Source organism: Manduca sexta, chromosome 4 (assembly GCF_014839805.1).
Source record: "Manduca sexta isolate Smith_Timp_Sample1 chromosome 4, JHU_Msex_v1.0, whole genome shotgun sequence".
Lineage (NCBI taxonomy): Eukaryota > Metazoa > Arthropoda > Insecta > Lepidoptera > Sphingidae > Manduca > Manduca sexta.
This window is the reverse complement of record NC_051118.1, coordinates 5,444,751-5,463,462: the sequence shown is the minus strand read 5'-3', so window position 1 is coordinate 5,463,462 and position 18,712 is coordinate 5,444,751. Positions and strand designations below refer to the sequence as shown.

At 34.8% G+C, this 18,712-nt stretch overlaps 2 protein-coding genes across 4 annotated transcripts in view; one reads left to right on the top strand and one right to left on the bottom strand.

Annotated features, from left to right (window-relative positions):
* Positions 1–17,339, top strand: part of LOC115452807 (exosome complex component MTR3) — a 63,909-nt gene extending 46,570 nt beyond the window's left edge. The window contains exons 2-5 of one of the 3 annotated variants that reach the window (XM_030181413.2): positions 15,740–15,950; positions 16,035–16,152; positions 16,371–16,530; positions 16,829–17,339. In XM_030181413.2, the coding sequence (XP_030037273.1) occupies positions 15,788–15,950; positions 16,035–16,152; positions 16,371–16,530; positions 16,829–17,314 (927 nt within the window). In that variant the 5' untranslated portion in view covers positions 15,740–15,787 and the 3' untranslated portion in view covers positions 17,315–17,339. Of the gene's footprint in view, positions 1–15,739; positions 15,960–16,034; positions 16,153–16,370; positions 16,531–16,828 lie in introns of all 3 variants that reach the window. The other 2 variants (XM_030181412.2, XM_037441011.1) reach the window with 2 other exon arrangements.
* A 791-nt stretch (positions 17,340–18,130) lies between these two features.
* LOC115452808 (splicing factor 3B subunit 5) lies at positions 18,131–18,486 on the bottom strand. Its single transcript, XM_030181414.2, has one exon. It carries the CDS (start codon positions 18,477–18,479, stop codon positions 18,222–18,224), a length of 258 nt encoding a protein of 85 aa, XP_030037274.1. The 5' UTR covers positions 18,480–18,486; the 3' UTR covers positions 18,131–18,221.
* Between the last annotated feature and the right edge of the window lie 226 nt (positions 18,487–18,712).

Genomic DNA, 18,712 nt, shown 5'->3' with positions numbered 1-18,712 from the left:
CATTACAATATTTTAAATATGAATTACTCGCTCATTTTTTAACCAATTTTAATGCTTTTTTCGCAGAAGTGATTCTTTTTCGTATTTAAAGCCATTACACATAGAATAATGTACAAAATCAAGCATAGGCCGGTCCCCTATTGTGCCGGCCTGTTGGAACCGGATATACACAGGCTGATCCCGGAACGCGACACGATATCCAGGCGTAAATAAAATACCTACCACCAGCAAATATATATTCATAATTTACACGTCTAAAATTATACTACATGAAAATAACACCACGCATTTTACCTACAGCGTAGATAGAGGTAGACGTAAGAAGAGCGCATTTAATTACTTATAGTTTATTCCCATTTTTCAATCAGACGCATCCCTACTGCACCTGATGGTGTCGACTGACGAAAAGGGCGAAGTTGGGTAGACAGCTACTCTGGGGTGAAATCAGGGTAACGCAAAACAGAAAGACAACATGATGCGACTTTCCAATGTATCAATATAATATTGGATACTTAGTGCATACTAAGTTATAGTCTCTATAGTTTCGGTGACACCATAAACTACTACCCTACTTTCAAAGAAAAAGATGAATAAAATTATAACATACTAACACCGCGGATCAACAGGTGTTCTACATAATTTATTCAACAAATATTCACAGTCGATAATTTATCGATAAATAAATCGTTGACCAATATTTTTAGTTTCAGCGCCATCTAGGTACGTACGACAAAACTAATTATAATCTAAACTTTGTTGAATATAACGATAATCTAGTACTTTGTCTCATTTAATATTTACGGTCTACATAATTTTAAGTTGTCAGCCAGCAGTAATAGATGTCGCTATTGGAATGTTGACAGATCAGGCAATAAACCCGACAACGTGTATGCATTTTGTTTGAAACTTGAGGGTGGGCTGATGATACATGATCACCCTCTATTTCTAATGCGAGAAATATAGATAGATAATAATACAGCTTTATATTAATGTATAGGTACTGTCCGACTATTGGGCACGAGCCTCTTCCACTACCAAGAGGGTCTCCACACCGAATGCCAATGCACGGAACACATTTGTCGTAGCTCTAGATACACAGTTCAGTGTATATAAGTACTGTATCCTCTTGACTGTAACTAAACATTATGGCCTATGAGGGCTCGCGAACAATTACCCTCCTTCTCTCCACCACCTAACCTAAAGGAGTATCCATCCTTTCTCCTCATATCCCTCCCAATTCTCCTCCGGACCCCTGCAGACGCAAGCCCGGTGGCTTCAGTGCCACATACCCATGTTTCCCTCGATGTTAACTGCAAGGACACCTTCTTACAAAACAAACCGAAGGGTTTAGCCTTTAAAATAAAATAAAATTAAATATTTTATTTATCACGTAGGCGAACAAAGTTGCACTTATGATACGTCAAAACAAAGCATAAGAATAATTATTATTATTTCTAAACAACCATTAAAATTACTTATATAACTATGGACATTTTAAATTAGGGATAAAATATATAATAAAAACAAGGTACAAACTGAAGTAACCAGCTCGGGCTGGCAGCTTTAGTCCACCACTACCAGTTCTTGTGTAGAATTCTTGGGTAGGTAAATGAAGGGACCGTAACTCGCAACAGTCGAATAGTAACGCTACTGACGCCATCTTCTATCTATTATAGTAACTAATACTCTGTAACATGTACAAAGCGTTAATAAGCAACTGGGTTTATCACCGATTTATGACTGACCAATTTATCTCCGTCCGTTGACCTCTGCGGGAGCTAGCCGCAACTGAGAAATTATTATGTCTTCACTCTTCAATTTTAACACGTATGGTGTAAAATATAATGATATTAATTATTTAATCACTAAACAATAACATACATCGGGGAATCAATTATCCGGACGTCAGTTATACATTGCATTAAAGTCCAAAACTATTTAATTGATTTTGATTTCTTTCCACTTCTAGGAAGCTACATTACTCCTAAGTGCTATAGGATACTTTTTGTTCCGGGAAAATATTTATACCGTATAAACTTGTTCACACAAGTGGGGCCACAGGCAAAAGCTAGTAATTCTTATGTATAAAATTTTAATCCTTCACACATTCAAGTATCCGGATTTCGATTATCCGAATGTCTTACTATAACCTTTAATCTGGCTCGCCTAGTCTCCAACATAACAGCGTAAGATTTTAGAAACAAGAAATCGTTATAGTTCAATTATTATCAATATAACAACAATCACACTATATGTAGACTGTTTAATTTAATTTTGTCATAACCTCCGACATCAGGCCACTGTAATCATAAACAATATGCATTATCTATGTTTACTACGGACCAGACTAAATATATATTTACTGATTAAATGTTTTTTGGGAAAATCAAGCCACCGTCAAAACAAACAGGTTATAATTAACTAAGTGTTTTGGGTTTCCTCTGTTAGTAAAATAGCCGGTAAACAATATACGATACTGTACGTATTATAAGGGCTATTGTAGATACAGTCAGCCATAAACGTAGTTGAACAAGTTCAAAATTTGTAATCGGATTTAAACTATTGTGACCTTATCAGCAATCGTTGTTTCTTAACTATTATAAACTTCAAAGGATTTAATTTATTTTAAATAAAAAAGAAACGATTGAAGTTAATATGTTTCGAATTTGTTCAGTCACTTTTGTGGCTGACTATACATATATTTATAATTTACCCTTTACGCGTAAATTATAGGCTCTGTCCGCATAAAAGTTAGTTCGCGGGAAAATACTACTTATGCTACTCACATAACGTAATAAAGAAAAGATTTTTTTCATTTTAAAACCTTTGGAAAGAATTGCAATGTCATTATATTGTACCGCCAAGAGACAGTACATAAACACTGTTGAATTGCAGTATAAATTTAACTGTAGCCAGTTTAAGCTCTTCGGTAATAAAAAGTAATGAAAGGTTTGTTACTACAAAGCTAAATGGCTTATAGTCCGTCAATTTAGCCCAAAAATTGGGGTAACCTTGCATTAATTTCAGAAAGCTGAAAATTTACATAGAGGTTAGGGACACCATTATTATGAAATGTGGTGTGGTGCGACCTTACAAAACAGGTAGACGGAACGGCCACGCGAACAATGGAATGGCAGGCAGATGTTATTGTTCAAGGGCACATGGTCCCTTAAAATTAGGAGTCCGTTTTCTTAACATCATATTTTCAGTATTATCGGTCAGTATGAATTCAGTATTATTAGTCACGCAGACTTATAGTTTTACTTATATTACAAGCCCAGTGATATTATGATATGATAGGCAGCTTAGACATGCTTATTATGGAGAATACAGCGTAAGAAAATTTTGTAATTGTTTTTCTCTAAAATGGTTAGTGTTATGAAAAAATGTGTAAGACAATTTTGTAGATAATTGCATGATCTACAATTTTTGTCTGACATATTTTATCATAAAACTAACCGTTTCGCGGAAAAATTCAAAAAACCTATTTTTGCAACCTTTGACCTTGAATAAAAAAAATTTGCAGACATGGGATCGATGGGGACTTTTCACAATATCATAACAATGGTGTCCCTAACATCTATGCAAATTTTCAGCTTTCTAGGAATTTTTGCAAAGGTCAATGTCTAAATTGACCGGACTATTACAATTTGACATAGCGAAGATTCTCGCGCATTTTAATTGTTCCATATTTTGTACGTACACTAAGTTTTGCCCTGAATATGGGTCTGAGAATAGGCAGACAATAAAAATTACGTAAACATGATCAGAACTTCGTCCCGAGTGCATGACGCGAATACTTTATTTCCATTTATTTTTTATTAAGGTACGAGTTGGATACATCGGGACAAACTGACCTAACATAGGACAGTCATACATCCCAATACTTCAGGGCATGATACGATTTCACAGTTTATAACCTATTTATTTATGTATAGACGAAACTGATACCATAGGCATTGTCTACAGTCCTTGTGTTCATTACTTATGAGTCTTATCATACTTTGACAGAAATTATCAGCCATTCAACTCAGATTTCTTACACCTAACATACCTCCGTGGTGCCTGGCATAGCCGGAGACGGCGACGGCGGCACTGGCCCGTGCCCCTGCGCTGCTGCGAACGCCCATGTCGCTGCGCACGCGCAGGCATGCGAGGCACTACGGTCCGTCTCTTCAACATCGTTAATCTGGAATGTGATATTTCTTGCTTATCTATTTATTACTATGTATTAACCGATAAAACCAGTATTAACCTTTGTAAGGCTTCATTTTCATATTAACAGAACTAGGTCGTAGATTGCCTGTTCCATACAAGTCGGTCCACGCGATTAGATACATAATGTTGTCACATTATATTTTTAGACACGCCTGTGAAATTTATTACATTGTAGCCAGTGGCATTGTGAGCATTAACACCTAATGCCCCAAGGTGACGGATGCACACACAGTCCTTTATAATTCAAAGTTCAGATAGTGTTACTGTCAATCGACAATTGTATTGCATACCCATACATGAATGACTCATTCAGTCATTCATTAAATATATAACATAGTTGCTTTTACAGCAACTAAAGATAAAAAATATTATTAATACAATTATATAGTCAGAGAACCTATTCCTTCTATGGGGGCATAACTACACATCTTTGAAACTAAGTGTGTTCTAATGGAAGGACAGCTTAAGCCATGTCAGTAAAAGAGGCATAAAATCCCTATTTAACCATACAATTATCAAATCTGCCCTACAGTTTGAACATCCATAATAGTAAAAGATAGAGTCGTCCCCTTAGATGGAATAGTCTAATCATACTCATACATAGTGAATAAAAACTCCTAAAATGATTATTTTATGAAAAATAATTAATAATTGGTTTTCCCGTAAAGTACTGCATGAATACCTAAATTTCCTTTAAAGATTTAATCAGAACCTCCAAGTGCTGATAAGCAAACTTATCTGTACTTATTTTAAGACTACTTTACATTAACTTTGTAATAAATGGGAAGGCCCAATAATTATAATTTGCAAAATCAAATAAGGTGGTAAAGATGTTTTTTTATGAAATATAAAAAAACAGTGTAACAATAGTAACTACATATTATGTTACATAACATATTTTAATTTAAATAGATAATATATTTATTATTCGATGAGTATTCTTAAAGTCTACATATATTATAAAACCTACTATGGATTAAAGTACAGTCAACCACATGAGTAGCAAAATTCAATACAAGACTATAAATAATCAATGTATTATTTTGTTATGTCCCTAAAGATCATGAGAAAAAAATGAACAACAATTAAAGTTAAAAAAGGTGCTGAAATTTTCACGCATTGGACCCATGTATTTTTATTTTATTGATAAATAAACTCCAAAATCCTCAAGGATTGTTTCTGTGATCATTGTTTTGTAACTGAGTTTGTAAAATATTGCATATTTTATAATATTGGGAATCATCATACCCCATTGTTTTTGAATAATTTCAATGTCCTGCTATCTTGTGGTAGTACCATCCTTTTTAGTAAAATTTTATATTTAGATTTTTTTAAAAATTCACACATTGTTTTATCAAGACTTTTATTCATACTAACATTTTGTATAATAAGTTAAATAAAAAAAGTTCATTTATTTAATGGTACTTTATAAAAAGGATGTAAAGTAAATAATTTGAAATGAGATTGAAGATTTGTTCTTTAATTTTGGAAAAACAGAGTACAAACATATTTATGTGTTCTTAATTAGAGAACCAGATGGAAAAACAGTATTTCTTTTCCAAATGATTGATTTTATTTAAATTAATTAGTAAAATATTTTTCTAATCACTTTTTAATAACACAAATATTAGTTAATGATATACTGCACAGCATAAATACAGCATTTTATAATAATGATACAGCATCATTAGACTATATAATACAATTTGAAACTGCTTGCGTGTTAGTTATGCACAATGTATATACAACATTTGTAAAGTGACTGTTGTATAATATACTTATATAAACATGTATTTTTTTTATCTTTTGCATATTTACTATGTTAAGAGCTTGGTTTTCAAAATTTGCATATTTATCATTTAAATATAAAAAAATAGCATACAACAAATTAAAGTTTAAACTAAAGAATTATTCGAAAATTATCTTCATTGTTAATTTTCCTAACAGGTATTACAAAATTATAACATTCAATACGACTTTGACACAACCTTCATTATAGAAAGTAAAGTAAGAACAAAAAATGCTCAATATTTTAACTGTTTAAACTCATGGCTTGGCCTGTATATTAAGGTTATTTGGAGATTAGTGAATTTTTTAGAGTTTAAACTATTAAAAAGTAAAGGCTATTTTATAATACATGGTTGTTTATGCTAAAAATAACTACATTATTATTGTTATCTGTAGGTATCGTTGAAAATTAAGAATATTCAAACCATATACCTATATGGAGTAAAAATTTAATTGCAATGTATAAACAATGGCACATAAACATTACTTTATGTAGACTTACCTGTAATTTGTCTAGCTACAATGTAGAAATGGTTGCTACGAAGACGACTTGTACTAAAATTTTAGTATCAAAAAGATAACAGAGCGGGTATATATGAATTCTGAACATAAGTCGAGCTCTGGATAATATGTTTTACCTAACAATTATCACATTTTATAACTGACTTCTCACATGCAGGGGTGCCGATATAAGTTTCATATATTTATACCACAAACAATATGTTTATCAAAATACAATGAACCGTATAAACAGCGTTATCGCGTAACTAAATGTAACCTTATTAGAGACGACAAATTTATTCATCTTTAATCACAATTTTACTATAACACACGTGAAACGTCATCTATACGGTTCATGACGGCCAATATACTTACTTTTTCGTAGCGCGCAATGGCGTCCTATTCGTCAAAACAATTAAAATACTAACAATACTATAACATTCCGATGTAATTTATGTTAAATTGTTAGTTTATTATAAGCTGATAAAACGAAATTGCCTATTTCATGTTACAATGAAACGACTGGCAAACGAAATCTCGACAAATATTTGACAGGTTGAATTAATATTGACAGATTTGACATTGACTTTCTAATACCTAAACCTTTATTGATAGCAATAAAAATTATCGACACAACTGACTTTCTAAAATAAAATTATAATAATTATATATGATAGTTCTTATTAAAAAACATTTATATTCTCAAATTATGATGAAAAAGTATTTCACTATTTTCGTGTTTATCAATTTATGAACGAAACCTGATACATTAATAATTGAAATTACCACAAGAAAACTGGCTTTATTTCACTAAAATTGAGCTAATACATTTTACTGACAGATAACAATAATATCGCCTTGGTGATGAACCATAGAGGAAGTAAATGAGTACATATCATTCTCCCTCCCTAAGACATAATCCTCCAAATAGGTCGGTGGACGTCTGTGACGTGTAGATCGCCGGACTTCATCTCTTTGATCCTGAACAATGGATTCACGAGTTTCAACAGTAGTCTCAGGTTCATCATCATTATCATCAGAAGACTGTATAGGTGCTGTTTCAACAACTATGGAATCAGGAGTTTCAGAATCATTAATAAGAGTAGGCTCATGATCATCATTACCAGGAGACGGTAGTGGTGCCAAATATCTGTTCGATATTGTACCTTCTCTTCCATCGGAGTATCTTACATAGGAATAATTTGGGTTACTTTGTAGCAGCTGACCTTCTTCTACAATAGGATCAAATTTGGAATTTCTAGCATTTTTTTTTATTAAAATAGGACCTGGACTCGTCAACCACGCAGGTAGTGATACTCCATTTGGACTTCTTCGTGAATTATTGAACATTCGTTCATGAGGGGTCATATTTATGGCTGTGCACAGAAGCGATCGAATAGAATGCAAAGTCAAGGGTAGTACTCTTTCCCAATCTGTAATATTTAAACATTTGGATTTAAGACTCAGTTGTATAGTCTTCCATAATGTCCCATTCAAACGTTCTACTTGGCCATTTCCTTGAGGATTGTACGGTGTCGTTCGACTGCAAGCAATTCCAAGAGATACCAAGTACTGAGTAAGCTCCTGTGACATAAACGAAGTTCCTCTATCTGAATGAATATACAAAGGTGTGCCGAAAGTGTAAAAAACTTCGTTAAGGCAGTTGATTACAGTATTCGCAGTCATGTCTTTACATGCAAACGCAAAAGGAAACCTACTGAATTCATCGATTATGGACAATATATACTTGTTCTGCGTTTTTGATGGTAACGGTCCCTTGAAATCGATGTTAAGTCTTTCAAAACAAGCTGTAGCTTTGATAAGCTGACCATTTGATGAAGCGTACCTTGGTTTGATCTCAGAGCATACACGGCAATTAGCAGTCATTTCACGAATATCACTGATTGAATACGGAAGGTTCTTCGAACGTACCCAGTGATTCATTCGTATTATTCCGGGATGACAAAGATTTTCATGTAATTGTTTTAGGTTGTTGGTGTTCATGTGTGCGCATACTCGAGACAGAGCGTCAGCGGCTTTATTTTCTTTGCCCGGGCGATAAATGATATCATACTTAAAACAAGATAATTCTAATCTCCAACGCTCAATCTTCTCATTTTTTATTTTGCTTGAGTGAGTTTGATTAAACATGAAGGAAACTGATTGTTGATCTGTTATTAATTGAAAATGTTTTCCAGTAAGATAGTGCCGCCATTTGCGTAGAGCTTCAACTATAGCAGCAGCTTCCTTCTCAATCGAAGATTGCCGTCTTTCGGAATCAGTTAAAGTTCGAGAAAAAAATGCAACAGGTTGACCTTTTTGAGTTAGAGTAGCCGCGAGCGCGTTTTCGGAAGCATCTGTTTCTACGACAAATATAGCTTTTTCGTCAATGGCAAATAAGGTAGCCCTGGCTATATCTTTTTTTAGATCACTAAATATTGCATTAGCTTCATTTGAGAACGGAAAAGAATTAACAGAAAGGAGTGGTTTAATTCTTTCTGAAAAGTTTTGTATCCATCTTGAATAATGAGCGAAAAGTCCTAGCGCCCGTTTCAATGCTGCAGCATTTTCAGGCGTGGGCAAATTAATTAATGGCTTTAGACGATTTTCATCAGGTTTGATTTTATTGTTTTGTATCGTGTAACCGAGAAGGCTTATCGTCGTTTGATTATATACACATTTTTGTTCGTTCAATGTAAGATTATATTTACTTACTGCGTCCATAAATTTCGATAAATTATTATCGTGTTCTTGTTTTGTCTTCCCACAAACAGTAACGTCGTCAAGATAAGTGAATACACCCTGTAGTTGTTCCTGCTCTATGATATAATTCATTGCGCGCTGAAACGCTGCAACACCGTTTGTTACTCCAAACGGAATCCTAGTAAATTGATATAGTTTTCCATTCGCTTCGAATGCTGTGTATATTTTTTCTTTAAGTAGTATAGGTACTTGATGATAAGCACTTTTAAATCAATTTGGCTAAAATAATTGTATTTAGCCACTTCCGCCACTATAGTTTCTATCTTAGGTAAAGGAAAAGCATCAAGTTCAGTAAACTTGTTTATAGTTTGCGAGTAATCTATTACTAGTCTCTTTTTATGTAAGCCTCCACCTGCGATCAGAACTTGTGCTCGCCAAGGTGATACACTGGGCTCAATTATTCCATTGTCAAGAAGTTTAGAAATTTCTATTTTTATGAATAATTTGTCTTCTTGGCTATGACTTCTTGATCGAATGGCTATGGGTTTTATTGGTAAATAACGATACAGGTGGCAATGACGCCTCTAAGACATTACAAATTTGTAACGGCTCTTGCGGACCCCCAAAATTGAGTTCTAGCGAAGAATGTGTTTTTAGAATGTCGTGACCAATAATAACATCAGAGCAGAGATTATCCACAATCAATAATGGTTGACATTTATAAAGATGCTTTTCAAGTTGAATATTTGCACGACAGATTCCTTGAACAAAGGATATGTGATTGCGGGATGCTAATGTAACCGTTTGGCTACAGGAATTAATTTTTACTTTTATTCTTTGGGCAAAGTTCCTGTCTATAAAACTAACAGAACTTCCGGTATCTATTAAGGCCTCTGCTTTACACCCATTGATAATGATACACACAGTAGCCTTGCTTAAACAGTTTGGAGATGCAGCCGATATGGCAGACAGTGGATTGTTACATCGTTGTTGAACATCATCATCATAATCCTCTGTTATAGCGTTTACTCTTTGTGGTTGTCCTGATCTGCATACATTTGCGAAGTGCCCTTTTTTAGAACAAAGTTGGCAATTTTTATTTGCCGCAGGGCAATTTATACGTTGGTGAATATTTCCTCCACAAAAGAAGCATTGGCGTTTTGATATATGACGAAAGTTTGACGCAACAGCTACTGCTTTATTTCCAGAATTAGACGCAGCGTTAAGATTCAATGGTATGGTAGTAGAATTGACATTAGTGAAAACATTGTTGTTCTTCTCGGCATTTTCGAGTGAAGTTGCTAGATTAACAGCTTCGTCCAAAGACATGTCTAACTTTTCAAGTAACCTTTCTCTTATTTTTTCAGATTTTATACCAGCAATAAAAGCACCGCGTGTCGATTCGTTTTTGTATTCTTCTGCAGTTACTTGTTTAAACTGACAATCAAGTGCAAGTAGCTTCAAAGCCCGTACATACTCTTTTATAGTTTCATCAGATTTTTGTTTACGGATAGTCAATAAATGTCTAGCTAATATAATATTTTTAGGCTTTATGTAAGTAGTTTCTAATAATGCCATAGCGTCGACATATGTGTCGCATTCTTGTATGAAACAATATATTGAAGGAGAAAGGTGGTTTACTAACAACTTCAATTTCTTTGAATCAGCAATATCTGCGTATTCTTCTAATAAAAAATTTTCGAACGTGGCGCGCCAATGTCTCCATTTCAAATCTGAAGCCGCTGCATTCGGCTCTTCCTCGAATCGCTCTGGGCGAAGATATCGTGATAAGGCAGTTTCAGCTTTCTTTGCGACTGACATGATAGAAAAAATTTTAGTGAAATAAATTGATACATTAATAATTGAAATTACCACAAGAAAACTGGCTTTATTTCACTAAAATTGAGCTAATACATTTTACTGACAGATAACAATAATATCGCCTTGGTGATGAACCATAGAGAAAGTAAATGAGTACATATCAAAACCATTGGCTGATAAAATATGTATAAAGTGTATTTCACACTACACTGCTACTTTAATCATTCTTCAAGCTGTTACTCATAAGACATCGTGAAACATCCAATGATAAAAGAATATATTAGTCACTGGAAACATCTAATAAATACATCACAAAAGTGTTAGGAATAATTTTAAGTTGGAAAACGTTATAAATTGTTTTTTTTGAGCTGATAGAAATATCCCTTAGTTTGCATTGTCTTTTGTATAATGTAGCAATGTATAATAAATACATTACAGAAGATAATGATTTTTTTAACTTCCGTCGGGTAATATAAAAATTTATATCTTTATATGTAAAATAAGTTGTAATGACTAACTAGTAATTTTTGTGTATCTGTTTCAACTTTCAATGTGGAAATATTTTTTATAATAAAGCACCCGTACACCGAACACGATAGTTCTTTCCTAGTCCCACTGGTTAACCTTTAACTGTGGACGTGCGGTCTCACAGGCCGCTCGCAGTTTGAAAATTTCGTGTTTACACCTTTCCACTTGCTCCCCTTGTATAAGGCGCTCAGTAGCTTTAGTTTTAGTGACGTAACGTGTGTTAAAATGGGAGACAGTGTCGGCGGCTGCAAATAAGGCCAGTTATTTGTCTTTAAACTTTAACCGCGGTCTGTGAGACCGCACGTCCATGTTTCATATACAAATTTTTTCGCCGAATTTGTTTTTTTTTATGTTATTTTCATTCAAAATGTTAATAAATATTAATGAAAGTGCATCTACGTCAAAATAATCGCCAAGGTCACAGCTGCAACATATTTATGATCTACTTTTAGAGTCACACCAGTCTGATAATGAGGAAACTATCGAGGATTGCTTTTATCAGAAGCTTATTTTATCCGAAAAAATATAAGTGACTATGAAGATAATACCAATGTCTCTATCATAGACGATAACATTATAAGGAGTATCAGCCCCAAGCGAGGATCCGCGAAAATTTATCTGGTTTGCTAGTACAGTACTAAAATTTTGACTTGACATCACCTATCAATATAGGCAGATAATATTGATAGGGGTCGTAAAAGGCACGATGAGCCTAACATAGCCCCCCGCGATTCCTGGGCGGTAGTAGTAATGTACTTTCTCTGCCAAAACTAAAAAAATAAAAAGGTCCACCGGAACAAAAAAAATTTTGAGAGGGGTCTATGAGATATATAAATCTGGGAACCTCTGCTCTAGACGAACCCCCTAGTCAGGATACTGACTCGTCAAAGCGCAAAACATGTCGTCTTTATCCCCCAAAACTAAAAAGAAAGTCCAATTTTAATTGCATAAGTTCTAAACAGGTCATACAGTTACAGTGTTCCAAACTTTTGTGAAAAACTGCCAATAATTTGATACATATTGAACCTTTGTCAAAATTTTTATGTTTGAGTTTAAGAAAACGTTTATTTGATTTTATGTTAGAATAAGCCTTAGATTTATAGAAAACACGGTTATTTTTTCAAAAAAGATTAATTCATTAAAGTTTTCAGCCCTTAAACTGATCTCAAGTAAATTTATGCCAAATAGTGCCTGTCGCCGCAGCACCTCGTTATTCGTTGAATTGGTGAATTTCCGGAGCGATAGTGGCGCCATCTATCATTACATCGAGGAAGTATTAGAAGAGGAGGGAGGTCGATTGCTGTCAATATAAGGACCGGCCGAACGACGAGAGCTCAATCTTGTAGAAGTTTTTGTACGAGTCTTATTTGGACGCTCGAACCGAGCACATTGTGTATTCCGCTAGTGTCACTATGCAGTAAATTGTTAGTGAAGTAAAGAAGTGTTTCAATAATTGAATAACTGTCTGGAAAATAAATATACACCGGTGATATTTTGCCGGTCATGTAAAAAAATAACCAAGTAAAGAGTTTTCACTTCGACATCAGAATTGGGATAAGTAATCGATGCCCATAAAATTGAATTGTGTTCAATACATACCTACGCTATGTAGCATACCATGCTATGTGTAAGCAACTTCGAATGATAAAATGTCTGCGGGTACCGCGATCCAATTGCTACAGCGTTCCTGTATGGGTGCCGCGCATGGTGTGGAAATTCTACGGAGGCGTCTTGGTTAAAGTAACTACGTGAGTGACGAATGGCGGTTGATACTAACTGGCCTATCGCAGAGTATATTTATCGACGCCTGGAAAGTGGTATCGTATGACCCATAACCCTTATTTTATTTAACTACCTTCGTAGCATAATTGTAATGCGTACACAGTACGAGTACGACTACTGCGCTGAAGGCCTGGATTCGAATTCCGGGTCGAGCTATTAATAATTCGTTATTTTCCCGTAATCTCAGGAGAATTAGTTTTACCATGTGTTATTGGACGTGATATCCGATCTACTTTGTAGGTAGATTTGTGATGCAATAAAATTGCTGTTGACAAAGAATACTTTGTAATACAAGGTGCTGGATGGTGTTTTTACTGTTTATGGGCGGTCGTATCGCTTACCATCAGGCGAACGGCAAGCTCGTCTCAGCATAAAAAAAAAAGGGGAGGGTTTGAAAAGTCCGACATGAATGACATTGAGGTCGGAATAGGCCAAACGATGATGCTGTTTTGGTTTTTGTTTTTGTGTGCAGAAATATGTTCGCGACTCAGGGCGTGCGCAGACGCGCCTCATGCGGTGCGAGTACGCGCATCAGGGGGTGCGGATGCAAAGCTACGCGCTCCAGGCTGCGCGGGTACAAGCATCAAAATTGGGAAGAACCTCCGAGAACTCTGCGAGAACCTCCGAGAACCTACTAACCTTGCAAAATAGATTTTCTTAGCAGTTCTGCTTATGTAACAACTGTGACAAAACAACGCAAGTTGCTTTGCGTTAAAATTCAATTATTCATTTATTATTTTCATAATGCTTACAACTACACTTTTACAATAATCAACGAGAATAAAATATCTGGAGAGTGGTACCTCTGAGCTAAGTCATGTGTTACCCTTGTGCTAACCACGGGTCCTTGATGTATCCACATGTGAACCCTGAGATACCGTTGGGACGCCTTGTGGAACTGTGATTAGACATGTGCACACCACAGATTCTAAATTGACAAAACAGTGCATTAGGGATGTCTTTGTGTACCGTACTTTACAATAACCTGCGAGAATAAAATATCTGGAGAGTGGTACCTCTGAGCTAAATCATGTGTTACCCTTGAGCTAACCGCGGGTCCTTGATGTATCCACAAGTGAACCCTGAGATACCGTTGGGACGCCTTGTGGAACTGTGATTAGACATGTGCTCACCACAGATTCTAAATTAATAAAATGGTGCATTAAAGATGTCTTTGTGTACTGGCCTTACAGCAATAATGCTTTCAAAATAAGCAACATGGGTTGCTCACAGTTGTACTAATAAGAGGAAGTTCTTTCTATTCTTACAGAATCAAAATCTACTTACGAGAATCAACGAGGTCGGTGCAGAGCATGCTGCACCGCCTGTTGGTATGGCCATGCTGGCGCAAATACAACAGTTCATCACATTTTATTTGACCAGTACTCACGTGGAGTGAGCTGTGTCTTTTACAACTTACCATATGCCATCACTAAGAGTGAGCTTTAAGTTTGCCTGTGTTCACGTGGAGTGAACAAGCTACTCGTGAAACCCATGTTCCATATCCAAAGCTATGTTGCTTACAAATAAATTGACTGAGGTGTACTGTGGAAGTAAACACCTTGGCAATGAGTTTCTGTTACAGAAAAAGAATGACCCAGCGATGCAGAGCACGCATCGCATTTCAGAATGGCCGTGTCGCCGCAGCACCTCGTTATTCGTTGAATTGGTGAATTTCCGGAGCGATAGTGGCGCCATCTATCATTACATCGAGGAAGTATTAGAAGAGGAGGGAGGTCGATTGCTGTCAATATAAGGACCGGCCGAACGACGAGAGCTCAATCTTGTAGAAGTTTTTGTACGAGTCTTATTTGGACGCTCGAACCGAGCACATTGTGTATTCCGCTAGTGTCACTATGCAGTAAATTGTTAGTGAAGTAAAGAAGTGTTTCAATAATTGAATAACTGTCTGGAAAATAAATATACACCGGTGATATTTTGCCGGTCATGTAAAAAAAATAACCAAGTAAAGAGTTTTCACTTCGACATGCCTTTAACTGTTAATATGATTTGAGTAGGTGAAAAATAAATAAGGATTGATTAAAAGCTTCTAAATTATTTTATTTTAATATGCCTAGAAAATAATAAATAAAATAGCGTAAAAATAAAATTTATATTCACGTTGTATTTTAACTCAGAACATAGCGGTCCGAGAGACCGCGCGTCCGTGGTAGTGTGACAAAAAAATTACGTCCATAGTTAAGGGTTAAATTGTAATATAAAGTAGTATTACAATTTAATTACACATATATACAGTATAAATACACTTTTATGTACAACCACAGACTAACTAAACTGTTTACTGACATTTTGATTTTTAACATTATTATTGTTGCCTTCTCCTTTAGGAGTAAATCAAACAAAAAAAAAAAAACACATTATTATTGTCAACTTTCAGACCGTACAAACTTTGAGGTTATGAAAGAAAACTGATAAATACTTCAGAATGCCTCTTGATTATAGAAGATTTAATGGCCCAGAAGACAGTGTTTCCTACAAAATTTATACTAAAGATTACATCAAGCCTTACGAAGAAAGATATAATGAACTTTTAGATGAAAATGGTTTAAGGAAAGATGGACGCGCGCTTAACGAAGCCCGAAGCATGTGTATGTTTTGTATGTGTTTATTCTCAAGAGTAAAGTTATATCTTCATTAAGATATGTGAATTTAATACAAAAAATGAATTTCAGTCGCCAGAACTGACATGGTGTCTCAGGCAAAAGGCTCATCGTACGTAGAATTTAAAAAAACAAAGGTGGTGTGCTCTGTATTTGATCCCCGGGAAATCCCCCATCAAAATGAATTCAGGTGCTCAGTTTTATAATATTAATACTTAATAATATAGTTTTATGTTTACTCTCAATACTCTAAGTGATAATTGAATTATGTTAAGTTAATCTACTGATATAAATGCGGGAAATTAAACCTTAAGTTTCTATCGAGCTATAATTTCATTGTTAATCAATCGAAATATCACTGATTCTCTATAAGGTTCCCGATTTAACAGCTACAAATTTATTTTCCAGTCAACTTGGTCAAATATTCTGTGAGGTGAAATTCGCGCCATTTTCGTGTCCACGTAAACGTCGACCACACGCCCCTGACAATGAAGAGAGAGCCCTGTCTGTTGCATTGCGACAAGCTTTAGAGCCAACTGTTTGCAGGCATTTATTCCCTAATTATCAGGTATATCAACTTCCTGAGTGATCAAGTTGATAGTTAATTTTACATAAATATATAGAGCTAGACATATATTATACCTATGTAATATGAATAAGCCAGATTCCAAATACTGGCTTATGATAATGAGTATAAGGTTTTCCTCTGATCAAGACCAATGTAGAAGTTTTTAGTGAGTATAGTATAAAAAAGGTCACATAAAGGTGTAATATTTATTTTTATTATAAAGGATGAGTGAGATAACCAATTTCAGGTTAAATCATAGTGTTATCTATAAGTTACATAACAATTAATTTATTTACAGATTGATGTATTCATCTACATTCTAGAACATGATGGATCATGTTTAGCAGCAGCAATAAATGCAGCTGGTTTGGCTTTAGCAGATGCAGCAGTCCCCATGTATGATATCATAACATCATGCTCTTTAGCAGTGATAGGGGACAAGGTATTTGTAGACCCAACTGAAGCCGAGGAACATGTTGCCAAAACAAGCCTTGAGGACAGTAATATTAACCATGGCATAGTCACGATGTCATTTCTGTCTGAATTGAAACAGATATCAGACTTCACACAAGTAGGTTCAATGGACGTAGAATGTATAACAAAGGCAATGGAGGTTCTGGAAGTGGAATGTGAGAAACTGGTACCAAACTTTCAACGTATAATGGTTATGAATGTGATTCATAATTTTGAGCAAAGGAAACGGTTGGATGATGAAGCGAAGGAGAGGGAAGAAGCACTGAACAAGAAGATGGAGGAGTGGAAACAATTGATGAGTGCTGGATGAAATATATTTTTATTTTTGTTATTAATTTGTGGTTTTATTTTTTTCTTGAGGGTTTAATGAATAAAGCATGTAATTGGTCCTCAAAACAAGTCCTGCAAGGGGCAATCTAGGTATTAATAGAATTGATTTGATAGACACAGTTTTTGAATGAAGCAAAAATATTTGGAAATTTGGGGGTCACTATCTGGAAAGTATTATTGTTTACAATTTACATAAACATACTTTAATTTACACCCAGGTGAAAGTATCTTCACTTAGATCACTATCTTACTATTGTAAACTTATTTTAGCCTTTCATAAATATAGCATGTTGCAGATAGAAATTATTATGTAGATATTGCCTGCAATTTCACTGGTATGTAAGTTGCATGCATTTCTCCAGATTAAAATACTGTCCATGTTAATCCTGGGCACTTCTCAATCAAAAAGCTAAATTTAGACCAAATTAGATTTCAGTTTTATATTCTTTTTTAAGGCCCCATCCGCAGCAAAACAGAGAACTAGTGATATTTTCAGTTCTCTATTCAAAATTCCTTATACATATAGATTTTTTTAACCCATTACAAAATCAATAACATTTTTTTTTAATTATCAGTAATTGATATAGTTGAAAAGCGTTATAAATATTTACCATAACAATAATGTTCAGTTAAACAGATCCCCCATAAAATCATACTAATTGATTTGGGACCTAATGCATGTCATCAATACTAGCCAGCTCAAAACTAGAATTATTTAATAGATTACCTATAAGCAGTACATATCATGTTTTTATAACCCAACTTGTGACCATGGACGTAAAAGAAAACACAAACCTATTGTGGAGTAATGTATTGGGTGCTTAAAAATGGCATAATAACATAAAAACTTAGAATTACAATATCTTACAACTAAGATACACTAAAAACTAATCTTCAGGCTTCTCTGGCGGCGGCCCGCATGGCTGCAGCATTCTCTCCATGAGATTAAACTTCACTCTAGCCTTCGATTCATTTTCGACGATGGCAAAGTAACTTAGCAAGTCTGGATGTCCCATGTAACTGCAGCAGGAATCTCGGTGTTGGTTTGTGAGCCACTCGTATTTAGTTGTGTCAGCATGTCCTGTGCCAATGTACTTGCTTTGGAGATGCTCTAGTTGGCTGTGGATGTTGTACCGCTCACCCATGTCTTCTCTGTGAATAATATTTTGGGATTAAATTGTTATTAAACAAAATGTTTCCAATAAGATAAATAATTCACCGAGATTTACGAATATAGTGTCTTTTCACGTAATAAGTACCTTTTGATTGGCTGGTTTTTAGAAAAGTAAATAACAGTGCGGACTTCAGACACAAAGCTCTTGATAATTGACAAATGTCAATTTGTTATTTTTCTGTTGAAATGCTTGAATAAAAGAAT

Excerpts from the sequence above, each read along its gene's own strand:
- LOC115452808 (XM_030181414.2), bottom strand. The coding sequence starts at position 18,479 with ATGGGTGAGCGGTACAACATCCACAGCCAACTAGAGCATCTCCAAAGC.